The sequence below is a fragment of the Molothrus ater genome, chromosome 6 (assembly GCF_012460135.2).
Source record: "Molothrus ater isolate BHLD 08-10-18 breed brown headed cowbird chromosome 6, BPBGC_Mater_1.1, whole genome shotgun sequence".
Taxonomy (NCBI): Eukaryota; Metazoa; Chordata; class Aves; order Passeriformes; family Icteridae; genus Molothrus; species Molothrus ater.
The window spans coordinates 26,023,589-26,036,103 of NC_050483.2; the positions used below are offsets into that span (position 1 = coordinate 26,023,589).

At 39.5% G+C, this 12,515-nt stretch overlaps 1 protein-coding gene across 1 annotated transcript in view; it reads right to left on the bottom strand.

Moving 5' to 3' along the window:
* SPTBN5 (spectrin beta, non-erythrocytic 5) overlaps positions 1–12,515 on the bottom strand; it is a 90,863-nt gene that overhangs the window by 39,139 nt on the left and 39,209 nt on the right. The window contains exons 32-34 of the mRNA XM_036385005.1: positions 11,804–12,007; positions 10,413–10,562; positions 272–376 (exon numbers count right to left, since the gene is read on the bottom strand). Of these exons, the coding sequence (XP_036240898.1) occupies positions 272–376; positions 10,413–10,562; positions 11,804–12,007 (459 nt within the window). The remainder of the gene's footprint in view (positions 1–271; positions 377–10,412; positions 10,563–11,803; positions 12,008–12,515) is intronic.

Here is a 12,515-nt window from a genome sequence, read left to right on the forward strand (position 1 = left end):
CCTCTTGTAAGTCCCCCTGTTCTGCTTATGACGTGGTTTTCCTATCTGTTGCAAGGACTTGGGCATGGAGTGTTTTGACAGTTGTTCTCCAATGCTCTGCCTCTTATTTCCTCAAGCTTCTCCATTTTATCTTTTGTTCAAACATATCAGGCCTATCAGGCATTTCATCCCTGTCACCAATTCAAAGTATTACCATAATTAATAAAAAAAATATATATATAATTTTAGCTCATAGAATTCTAGCTGGTCGAATATTTTTTGTTTTTTTTACCTTCTCATCCTGTGATGCCAGAAGCTTCTCAAAAGCCTCATGTTTCCTTATCAGTTGCTCTACTTCATCTACAGACCTTCCGAGGTCACTGCTTTTCAAATAAACCTATAAAAAAAGTTTATTATTTTTCTCAGTGAATTAATTATCCCATAATCTTGATTCATAAATGGGAGAAGAGGTATTAACTCTGCTGCTGAGAGTACACTTGAGAGTGAAAAAAAGGAACAGGAGGCAACAGAAGCTAGAAATTAATTGTTAGAAGTCCATGGTCTTGAGCAAGAAAGAGAAGCATTAACAGGTCTAGCTAGGGAAAGTGACCTGTCAGTCCTTATTAATCACTAGGTCACAAGGCAGTGAATTCCAGAAGTCTAAGCCATCCTTGTAATCCCAAGCAAGATTACTGTCATGTCTGACAGATGTCCAAATGATTCCTTCTTAGAAGAGTTCCCAAAACAGAGACTTTGCAGCCTGTCACCAGTGCTTTATTACCTCAGCCATTACCGAGATTTTCCAAACATCTGGCCTGAAAATGCATGGTTATTGCTACACCTTGTTACATACTGCCCTCTTGACCATATTCAGGAGATCATTCCTTTTATGTTTGCTTCAGCCTAGAGCATGTTTGTAGACATTTTACATACTGGGGTTTCTGTCTTCTCAAGGTTAAACTACAGTGATCTGACTGATCATTCCATGACAGCTGTGTATTTTTGATTCTGATTATTCTTATTGCTCTCCTCTGGGTTTTCTCCACTTCCACTTATTTTGAGACTTGATGTAACAAGTGGCAACAAGCAATAAAGCTGCCAGAGTGAAGGCTGGGAAGACAACAGAGTTACTTTGGAGCTGCAATCTTCAGCATGTGCCTGTATATGGTGCTTGTCTTTTATACAACACCATGAATTCAAGTTCACCTTGTAATCTACTATGAGCTTCCAGAAACTTTTCAAAAGTCCTGTCAGACCAGCTTGTCTCCATCCTGTACTTATTTAGCTGATCGTTCCTGAAAAAATGTCATAGCTTGCACCTGTACCAAGTGCATTACATCAGTCATTTTTTTCAGGCCATCATTCCAACCTATCTGCATTATTTTTTTTTACTGTGTGTTCTGCCAATCTGATGCAGAAAGACAGCATCCAAAATAACAAATAACAAATGTGGTTTTAAGGAATCTAACCTCTGCATCTTTTAACACTGTGCAAGTGTGCACCTTTTCCAACTAATTCACACAGGTTTCAAAGGCATTGCAGTGTTCCCTTACTCTGTTCTGGTGTTAAGAAAAATGAATGCCCAATTACTTGTCCCGTACATCCTATTACACTCAGTTTTGCCAAATGCAAAAGAATAAAGAATGTAGTTATCAATTATCAAGAAAAAAACTATACTTTTCTGCAGGTTGACAGGAATTTATTCTTTTTAATTAGATGTAATTGATCACAGGCTTTTTTCTTCTTCAGTGATGAGACAACAGCAGCATAAAATCCTCATTTACAGGCTCTGTTGGGACATGAGCAAAGACTACTCATGGATAAGGTTCACACTGAAGTGTCTGTGGCTGGACAGACTTTGGGGAATCAGCATGCTGTGAGTGATGGCATTTATCAGCAGTGTGTAATGTGTGATCCATTTTGTGAGCTCATGGAATCACAAGTATTTGGACGAGGATGAGAAATTCCAATCAATAACTTTGCCTGGGTAAAGTGCAATTAACGGAGATGAAAGAAGAATTTGAGATCAGCTATACAGTGTGAAAGAATCAAGAGGCAGGAAAGAAACAGAATCAGTGAAATAACACAAATGCCAAATGTTTTGGAAAAGGGTTAGTAAAGAACATGGGTAAATCTGTGCCTTTAAGCCATAGATGTGCACAGGAACAAAAAAACATCTAGGGAGTTCACTCTTGCTTTGCAAAGCATCACAATCCTGTAGCAGTCTAACAGGGTGGATTTTTATAAGAGGGAAAATATGTTCTTTGAAAGCTTCTTTAGAAAACCAACCAATGAACAATGATGTTCATTCTCTGGACAACTGCTTAACCCCACAGAGCATCTTCTGCAGGAGAGGCTTCCCAAGTTTGAACACATGTGCAGGGTAATCCACACCTACTTGCCAGGGTCTGACTGCACTAAAAGGCCCTGGATGGACCCCTGCTCCCATCTGGGAACCTCTCTGAGGCTTAGCCCTGAACACCGTGTATTTTGGTGTTTTAAACCTCGCTTTAAAAATACTGTAGCTTCTCATACATTTTGTGGCTTATCTACCATTTCTGGTCAAAAAAGATTTATCTCCAGGACTTTTATTTTGTAGCTGTTAGCAGTGAAACTGATACCTGAAGAAAAGATCAGCTATTAGTTTTCCTGCTTGTATACCTCTGATGGAAGAAAAAGGCAAGGAACAGCTACTGGTAAAGATGGTTATTTTCCTTAAAGAGAGAGAACAGAGACATCTGAGAGCAGGGGTGTGGGGTGATGACTCATAAGCAGCTGCCACCAGAGAGCTCAGTGCCTTGCTCCCACTGAAATCCACTGAGCACAAATGACACTGGGTGCTCAAAGCTCAATTCCTTTGTGTGTTACAGCACTGAGAAAAGGTCCTCCTGACTACTGAAAGCTTTGGACTAAGTCCCCCAAGCAGAAGTTCGTGTAAATGCTCTTGGCAACCAAGGTTTTGACACTGAGTAGGAAAACCGGTGCTCAGAAAGAAAATTGCTGCAAAAGGGAAGTGGCTGCATACATTGCAGGGTAGGTAATGGCAATGTGCTCAAAGGAGAGCAGCTCCTGTAGCACCAACAGTGCTGCTGAGGCAAAAAATTTCCATTTGTATTTTACACAGAAATCTTACAACAGCCATTGCTATAATCAGAACCACAATGTTTTAAGCAATTGTTACACCAGTCTGAAAGCAGAATAAAAATTGGCTCCCATGCCACAGTGCTGGCCTATCACCAATAACATCACATTTTGGCACACTTTTAGACAGGTCTCCTAACTCCTGCTCTGAATGAGACACTTTGATTTAAAAAATAAAACACTGCATAGCTCTCCTACTGGGTCTCCCACAGATTACAGCAGGTATAAACTTTCTTTCAAGTTTGTTTCTGTTAGGAATCATGGCCCAACATTGGGAATTCAATATTCAGCCACAAAAAGCACAAAAAACTCAGCCACTCACTATAAAACAGATTTGTTTTTTTAAAGTGAAGACTTCCAAAGATGCTTAAAACCACAAAATGGTTTTTGAGATTTCCGAGATTTTCTGGAATAAATTTTCAAGTTGCTAACATTGTAAACCCTGGAGCTATCCTTGTTTCTGGAGCTTTTCCTTATTTCTGAGATCATTGCATAGCTGCTGCATTTTTTGTACAAGTTAATGCAGAATTAAAAGCAAAGTCCAATTAAGAAAAAAGTAATTTTAAATAAACCAATACTATTTACATAATTATGTGACAGCATCTGCCAGCTCTAGCTTTTGAAGAAATACTGAATGAAACATTTCAGTCATTAACTATGTTCCAACTTGAGATTGGATGCCACAATTTCACATTTATATGCACTAGAAAATGACACAGCCCCAAAAGAAATTTGTATTCCAAGAAGAGCAGTTTTTATTTCTCTAGAATAAAATATATTTTAGGTATTTGTGCAAATCCACTTCCTTCTGCTTTTTCTCTTCCAGGTATAACAAGCTCCACAGATTTTGCCTCTCACTGCCTGTCATGGGCTTGCTGCTGATATTGCTGGAAAACCACAGAAAATCATTCTGTTCTAACCATGTACTAAAAGTCTGAATTATTATCAGTTTTAAAAACCTTCACTTAGAGTATGTAAGCAAGTCCAAACTATCTGCCGAGACAGAGAAGAATAAGGTGTGGTTTGACTTAATTCTGATAAAAGTAAATACTAAAAATAATAATGAAAATAATCTGAAATTTGCTTTAGCAAAGTAAGTAAATGTTCGTGATACCATGACTATATAAGGTTCACAAAAATGTTTTACTATACTTCATTTCAGTAAAAGTTGTAAGAAGGTATCATACTATTACAAGACAAATAAAAGATACTAAAGTTGTTTATAAAAAGAAAACCTACATTTTTTCTACCATGGTGACATCATTGGCATCTGTCCTCACCATTTATATGCAAAATTCTAATGCTGAATGTATTTAAAATTTCTTTCCCTCCCCCTACTGCATGTTGTCTCCTGGGCATAAGAATATAGTTATCTGCCATTGGAAATATATATGGGAAAACACAGAGATAAAACTGCTGTTTTCCTGATGACCTTCTTCAAAATTTGCAGTACTGATCCCTACCCTGTAAGTATTAGGTGTTATACCAGAATCTTACACCCATACAACATCATCATTTAAATATTTACTTATGAAATATTTGTCTGAAAGCAGGCTAAATTCCTCTAAAACTCCCCATAGTTTCACTGCTGGAAACTTTGGTGGGATATCCAAAGTTGACGTGCTGTGGATATTAAATTCCCTTTGCTTCTTTTCCCTCAGGAAAGGGTGGTACCTCTCCTTTTCTAAGAAGGGAAAAAACTGATTTCTTCCTACATACTTAAATGCTTTGGCTTTTGAAAACAAGCCTTGCTTTTAAAGTTACAAACCCAGCAATTAACCATTTAGAAATACAGCATAATTTGACAAGTAAGGAAATGAAAACAGTAAAGCAGAAAAGAACTAAGAAAAACTACACTGAGGATTTTTTCCCAGGTCCCAGACTGACTACAGAATTACCGAATTGACTAGGTTGGAAAAGACCTTTGAGATCATCAAGTCCAACCTAGCAGAGAAGAAAACCAGCTCTTGGCTCTAAAATCTTGAGTCCTCAAAGTGCTGAGCACTACGGCCCAATCATGCAAGGCCTGTAAGCAGTTGCATGCTGTGTTAACAACTCAAATGGTTAAAATGAAACTCTTGTTAAGCGCTCGATTAGAGCAGAGTCCTTATCTTCACTCAGCTGGATCAATCTGTAGCTGCAGCCTTGGTGACAGCAGAACACATGTGGCTTTCTTGTCTTGCAAGTCATCTCTAAAGGAGTTGGAACATGGCATGGATGCATACAAAAATAAATTCATATGGCCTGGTTAAACACATCTTAGATCTTCTGCTTGCAAATGTTCCTAGAATGGAATGCAAATCTTCACCACTCTCCTCCCAGTTCCAAAGGATGCAATGTTGACGGCAATAGATGGAGACCCTGGACGCGCTGTGTCTCTGTGAGATGAAGCTGTGGTGGGAGCTGGCATTTTTGTCACAAGCTTGTCAGGACATACACTTTTTACAGTGCATGTTTCCTGGGAAGGCCTCAAACCAGATCTTGTCCAGTGGCTAGAAAGCAATCCTGAGCAGCAAACACAGTTTACTGATAGAGAGAGGCCAGCCTGAACTTCCACAGGGTGAAAGGGTGGACCAGCTCTATCTGAATCATGTGTTTTGATAAAGATTGTTGGATTTGGGCTTCTTCTAAATTCTCTTACCACCTGGATAGGCATAGCAGTCCAAGGAGTGGCAAGTATCAAGGTAATTTTGGAAACCTTGTGGTGAGCAGGTGTTAGACCATCACGTGGAGTCTTCCTAAACTCTGGCCTAGATGAAGGGTAATTCTGAAAGACAATCAGCTCTGGACTTAAATCCTTACTCACGATCTCATTCCTGCTAGCTGAACTTTCTCTTCCAGTCAGCAAAGCTGGGGACAGCCATATCTCTCTGGATAAAGTCTGCTGGGGAAGGCCAGGATACTTGGAGGAAGTCACATGAAATCTTGTGATTTGCAGAGCTGGAGACCCACCTGAAGGGAAACCTTGTTTTGGTTTCTGGGATTGTGTTGAAAGACCAGAGGGAGTTTCAGGCACCTTCTCTAATTGTGGCATGAGCAGACTTGAATGAGCATGACTGCTTCCATGGGAACCTGCTCGAAAAGGCTTTATCATCAAGCTGCACGTTGAAATGTAAAGCTTCATTGAAGTGTGGAGGTCTGACATTTGGACATTGCACTGGCTACAGCAATGTTGTTGGCATGGCAGTGAATCACAAGGTTCCAGGGATGACTGCAGATTTTTGCTGTGGAGCATAGAAGCAGATGGAAGAGCAGACAGATCAACATTTAGGCGTGATGTCCAGCTTGATGGAGCTTTGCAGGAAATAACATTTGAGGGCAAAGACAGAGCAAGCTTCAAGGGATCACTGGTTCCAGGGGTAATATGATGAGCACTTTTTTCTCTTCTTGAATATTGCTTATAAGATGCAGATGTTGACTGAGTGCCAGACCTCTCATATCCATGGTCCCAAGGATCCTTGCAAGCACTGGAACATGTGGATGTCTCATCAGAAGGACTGACACAGGGACTAGTGCTCCCAAAGCCTTTCCTCTGGTCTGTGTGTGCCAGGATGACATCTAGCCTTGAGCAGTAAGACACACTGCTAGGTGGTGAGATGGCATTTCGTGGAGCAAGCTTGGCAACTGATTGACCAGTGGGAGGATGCCAAGCTGGCACTGACATCTCTTGAAAAGGCTTGTCCTGCACGGCAGATTCAAAAGAAGGAGGTGGGGTCGTTCTACAGGAAGAGAGCAGCACTTCCACAGTGGAGATGTAGGTTGCAGATGAAGGTTTGCAGCAATGGTCCCTGTATGACATTCTGAAGCTTAGTCCTAAATGATGCAAAATTCAAAGCCACAGAGCTTGCCTTCCCCCCGTGCTTAAAATCAAGTCCTAATCCTTTTTCCTTTGGCACTGGAAATTTCCATTCTTCCTCTGAAGCAAAGGAATGGGAGATGAATAAACATTCTCCAGGAAAAAAAATGCGAACAAAAAAAATCCACATTCAAAATAAAAAATCTCAGCTCTTCTAAAACTGCTACCACCTCTTGTCATGTCTGCAAAGCGATATGAGTGTGGGATGGGCTGAAAGATAAATTACGGAGCATACGGCTCTGCTCCCTGAGTGTTCTGACAGTGAGACTGCAGACAGAGTAGGAGGGAGCCAAAAGTGCTTGCCAGAGACAGCCTGCAAACTCGCTGTTATTTCATCTGTGGAAAAAAAAAAGCAGCTAACCTGAGCAGTGGATCTGCTGCTGTGAAAAGATCAGAACAGAGTAGAGAGTATTGGACACAGTTTCTGCTCAAAGTAAAAAAAAAAAAATTCCTTCTTTCCCTTTTTCAGCTGTTAATTGTCTGCACTCTGCATGACAAGATCTCAGTTTGCAGCTCTTACAAGAGATTCCTACAGAAGTTCCATTTGATGGCACAACTGACTTAACAACAATAAAAAAATTAAAAATTGATTTTGCCTAATTTTCTTCACATGTACTCTATTTTCCTTAGCACAGAACAATGGTAGATGATATTCTGCAGAAATCTTTTGAAGGCTTAAGTAACTTGGATGTAATATAAGATGCTGGCTTAAAGTCAAACCTGTCACAGTGGCACAGACAGCGAATGAAAGAGCAATTCTTAGTAGTAATTCTTAGTTTAAAATACTCCTCTCTTACCTTCTTCCTTCGCCTGTTTCTTGCTTCTGGTCTATGGCATATGAAGTACAGCCAAAATAGGACTGAAAAGTTATGGCATGCTTCCTTACACAGGCATTTTGCAGACATAAGAAGTGAAATGCATGTAACAGCGTTAACTCAAACACAAAAGTCAGAAGAAAAAAAAAGGGTGGAGAGATTGCTTCTATTTGTTTGCCTGATAGGAATCCTTTTTGAATTTGTGTTTGCTTTTGTCCTTTCTGAAAGCAGCAAATGATGAAATTCCTATTGGGAAAATGGTTTGAGAGTCTTCAGCTGATGTCCTGGCTGAGTTCTTTTTTAAAAATATGTTTGAAAAAAGCTGCTTTCCTATCATCCTGCTTGTCTGTATCACTATGCAGCCACATTTTAACTCTGTATAGTAGTAACAGAGTTTAATCCAAAAGAAATAGATTTCTCTTCCAAGAGTTCTTCAACTGCAGAAAAGTGAAGTACAAGTAGTGACTAAGGAACATCACTCTGCTGTCAAATTGTTTATTCTGATCTATATGGCAGATGGCAGCAGCTGCAAAAGACAGCTTGATTGTAAAGTGTGGTCTGTGTGAAGAGCTGTTGGAAGGGACAGCCAAGCATCCTCACTTTACTGTTCCACCTTCTGGATGCTTAGTGTCAGTGAGAAAAGCCGAGCACCAGGTTCCTTTGAAGTTCATAAAGAGGATACTGTGGGAAAAAGATTCTGATAACAGAACTGCTCTTCATGGTCCTCAAGGTCACAATCTTCATTCTCAGGCTTTGCTTTGGCTGAAGAAACTTCTGGTCTGATCCCACCAGGAGAATTTACCTAGCTTCTGATGAACACCAGCCCTTCTGTGGCAATCTACGTCACAACCTATGGCAATGGCAAATTCATCTGAACAAAGAAGTAATGTGAAGTGCCACTGACCTGTAGAGAAAGTGCTGGGGCCATACCAGAAATGCCAGGTGCATTACCTCTTCATATCCTTTCATGCATGAGTAATACAGACTTTTGCAACCAGGAGTCACAACTGAGGAGCAAAAAATCACCTACCCACAGTAGTTTCCCACACATTTACCCCTGCATTACACAGAGCAAAGCAGATGCTGTAGTGATAGTGCCTCCGTGTGTTGGCTGATATCCGTTTAATGAAAAGAGAAAAAAATACAGTGGCCAAACTTTTGTAGTGTTTACATTTCCCCTGATAAGCTCCCATGCAGGAGCTTAACAATGATGTACCACTGCTTGGTAGGGAATTGAGGTAGATATAATGCAAATCACATCATTTGCTATATAAGCAACAAATAGTGGGCAGAACTATGTAATATTTTACACCTAGGTGAAACTTTCTGCTTCACGGCACAAAATCCAGAATGCAGGTCACATTTTCTAAAAGAACCAATTATAAAGAATTATATAGACATGCATTTCCTTAAGGAAGGAGTAGCAGAAATCTCCAGGCCCATGTGCTACAAAGGGTTAAGTATCACTGCATGGCACAGCTCAGAGTCAGTTTCCAAAAGGATTTAGTGCCAGTATTTAGTGCCAGTGGAAAGCACTGGTGGAAAATTGAGCTCAGCGCAAAATAAGAGCCATTATATTTTGCTCTCAGTGGTCTTGGAGAATTAAGAATTATTTTTCCTTAATGAAAAATGACCCAGAGGTGCAACCTCCTCCAGCATTCCACCAATCCTTCAGTTTGGCAACGGGCAACCCATTGATGTGGTTTGTATGTCAAGTCTCAGCACAATTGCAGCAATCTATCAATTCATGAATTTTCAGAGTGATTGCACTCAGTTTTGTAATAACAAATGCCAGACCTCAAAATGGAGCCTTTTGAAATAGTTACATGAATCAAAGAAAGTGCAAGGAAGACAAAACATAATTCAATAATGCTGAAAAAAAATCTATTTCAAGACCTTCAAAATGCTGATAATAAGAACATCCTTCTGTCTCTTTGCATTGATTATTTCTGCCCTCTTTTTTTCACGAGACGGCCTTTTTCACTAGCTCGTTTTTCTCAACTGCATCTAGCAGAAGTTAATGCTCCTTTCATAGTTGTTCTACACACTCCTATCAATGCCCTTGCAGAACTCAGAAGTCAATTCACTTTCCTGTATTATCTCACACTGCTGACATCCATTTTCCTCCAGTTGCATTTTCCCAGCATAACTCTCAGCCTGAGCTGAGAATTCCAGCAACACCTGCAAAGTAAAATTCCTTCAAACCCTCTTTACAATTTCCTTTCTCTTTGAATCCTACCAAATTTGTCAGTGGTTAAGCAGCTGGCAAGCTGAGATCTGTTTGTAAAGCGGACTAATATTGGACTCTTGTCTCCCTCTTCTGTTGTGATGCTCATATGTTTCCTCTTAGGTATATTTGCAGTGAATTATCTTTCAGGTAAGGATCATCTACTTGTTTCTGTTCCACACCTCAGCCCCGTGAGAAAGGAAGGCTTCTTGCACATTGCTACAGTCTCCAAATGATACCACGACACAAACAATACCAATAAAAGAGACTGTCTTTTCTGTACACAGGCACAGGGATTTCAAGCTGTAGGTGAACACTAGTGTCATTTTTAGTTTGAAAGAGTTTACATGCTTGAAGATTTTAGCTGCTTATTCCAAGTTTATAATTTTCTCACCTCCTGTGAGTTCAGAAGCATGTCAAGGTGATCCCAATCCTTGTAGAACATTTGTTCTTGGTGTATTTTCTCCAGCCATTCCTTCTTCTGTCTCCATGCATTGTATACATTTTTCTTCTCTTCTAACAAAGCCTGTAGCTTTTGCTGAATCTGAAAAAAATTTCCAATTAAAAACTTGTGTTGGTCTTTATATCCCATAATCCGGGTAAATTGACAGAAGAGAGGATTACGTGGAGTGGTGGATAATGCCTTTAAATGGCACAAATTTATTAAACAGAAAAAAACCCCAAACAACTAGAAAAAGTTCTAGCACTTCTGTTTGGGCACAGAGATAATCAAAGGTGCCTCATTTCTGCAATGGAGAAGTGCTTCTTAGAGCATATATAGCAGTCCAAACCAAGAGCAAAAAACGTAACTGTTTCTCAAGTGTGACTTCTAGCATCAGATCCTAATTCTTCATTATCTTTAAGCATTAAGAGTGCTATTATAGCACTTCAAACTTTTATATGATAGATATTAAAATAAAAATTATCAACATAGCATAATTTTCTAGTGAATTCATGCCACAAGGCTAGACTTTATTCAGCTTTAAACACTGTATATCCACATGCCTTCTATGAATGATTTTTTTTCCTGCCTTTTTCTACAGGCAAAGGACTTTAAAGTCAGCAAGATTTCTAGCTACCATAGTCATACAGTGCAATATTCAGCAAATTTTCAGGAAATAGCTTGGTGAGATGGGAGAGTAACTTGCATAAACTCTGCATTTTTCTGAAGGTATTCAAGAGACATGTTAATGAATTATCAGGGGAGAAATGAGCTGGTAGGTACTGGAAAAGAAATAAATGCTTTGAGAATCTTAGAAGCTATTTGTCTTGAGTAAACTGACATTTTGATTTAAATCTTTCATTTCCAGGGAGTATATTTTACTAGTGTATTTTCTAGTGTAATGTTTTTCTACAGAAAAGGTTTCAGTCAATCTTTAAACTCTCTCATATGTGTTTTCATTCTTTGGTTGACAGGATTTTGTCCAGACTGTCCTGGTGTAGGTATACCACTGTAATACAAAGTGTAGCACTTGTTTGAAAATCAAGTTTGGGAAGTTTGTAGAGTTGACTCCGTGGCTCAGAACATGGTGAAATTCTTGAAAGAGTCCAGATTTGCTGCAGGGGGCCTTTAGGAAATGCCTCTACACATCTGCTGCTGGAGTTAGAAATGAAGCAGATGTTTTTGTGCCCAAGATAGGTCACATACCGAGGCAAATGTAGGTCATGCACAGGGACAAGTGAGTATGTGACTTGTATCTCACAGTGTGATAAAATACAGAACCATAGTTACCTTGGGGTCCAGTGCTGAATATGTATGACTGAGCTCAGAGGAGTTTCAATTACCTCTTTTGATGGCATTTCCTCATCTTGCAAGAGGGACTGTCCTAGCTGTACAACGTGACTGTACTTCTCTTCTCGTGCCTCGATCTCGGCCAGCAGCTGCTGATGCTGGGTGAATCTCAGGCTGCTGGTAGATATGTCCCGAATAGACTCCTTGGCTCTCATTTCCCTTATTATTTCTGCTGTCCATAAGAAATAGTCCCATACCTGGAAGCCCAGAAAATATGGAAATTCAGGTTAGGGCTCAAGCTTAGGTCAGCAGGTAGGAAAATCTAAGGCTGACTCTTTAACTTTAAGAAAATAATAGGTAATAAAATCATAGATAAATAAAATATTTCATTAGTGCTTGCAGTATTTCTATGAATTTCATAAGGATGGATAACACAACTGCAGGAATTCCTATATACTGTGTTACATGATTTATAGTATCATAATCAAACTGTCATATCATATCAGTGGCAGCATGATATCATTTATTGCCCTTTAATCCATCTTTATTAAAGTATTTTCTGATGTGATTCCCTCATAAAGGATAAACCTACGTTTATGTGGTCACTGTTAGGTCATCTTACATTTCTGTGAAAACTTTTGCTTATACAAGTCTATTGGAAAATTAGATAATGCACATATCCTAAAATGAGAATGAGAATTTTCAGGAAAAAAACAAATGCACTCTAATAGAACTGGGAAAAGGGTAAATTACAGGTCAGAAGAA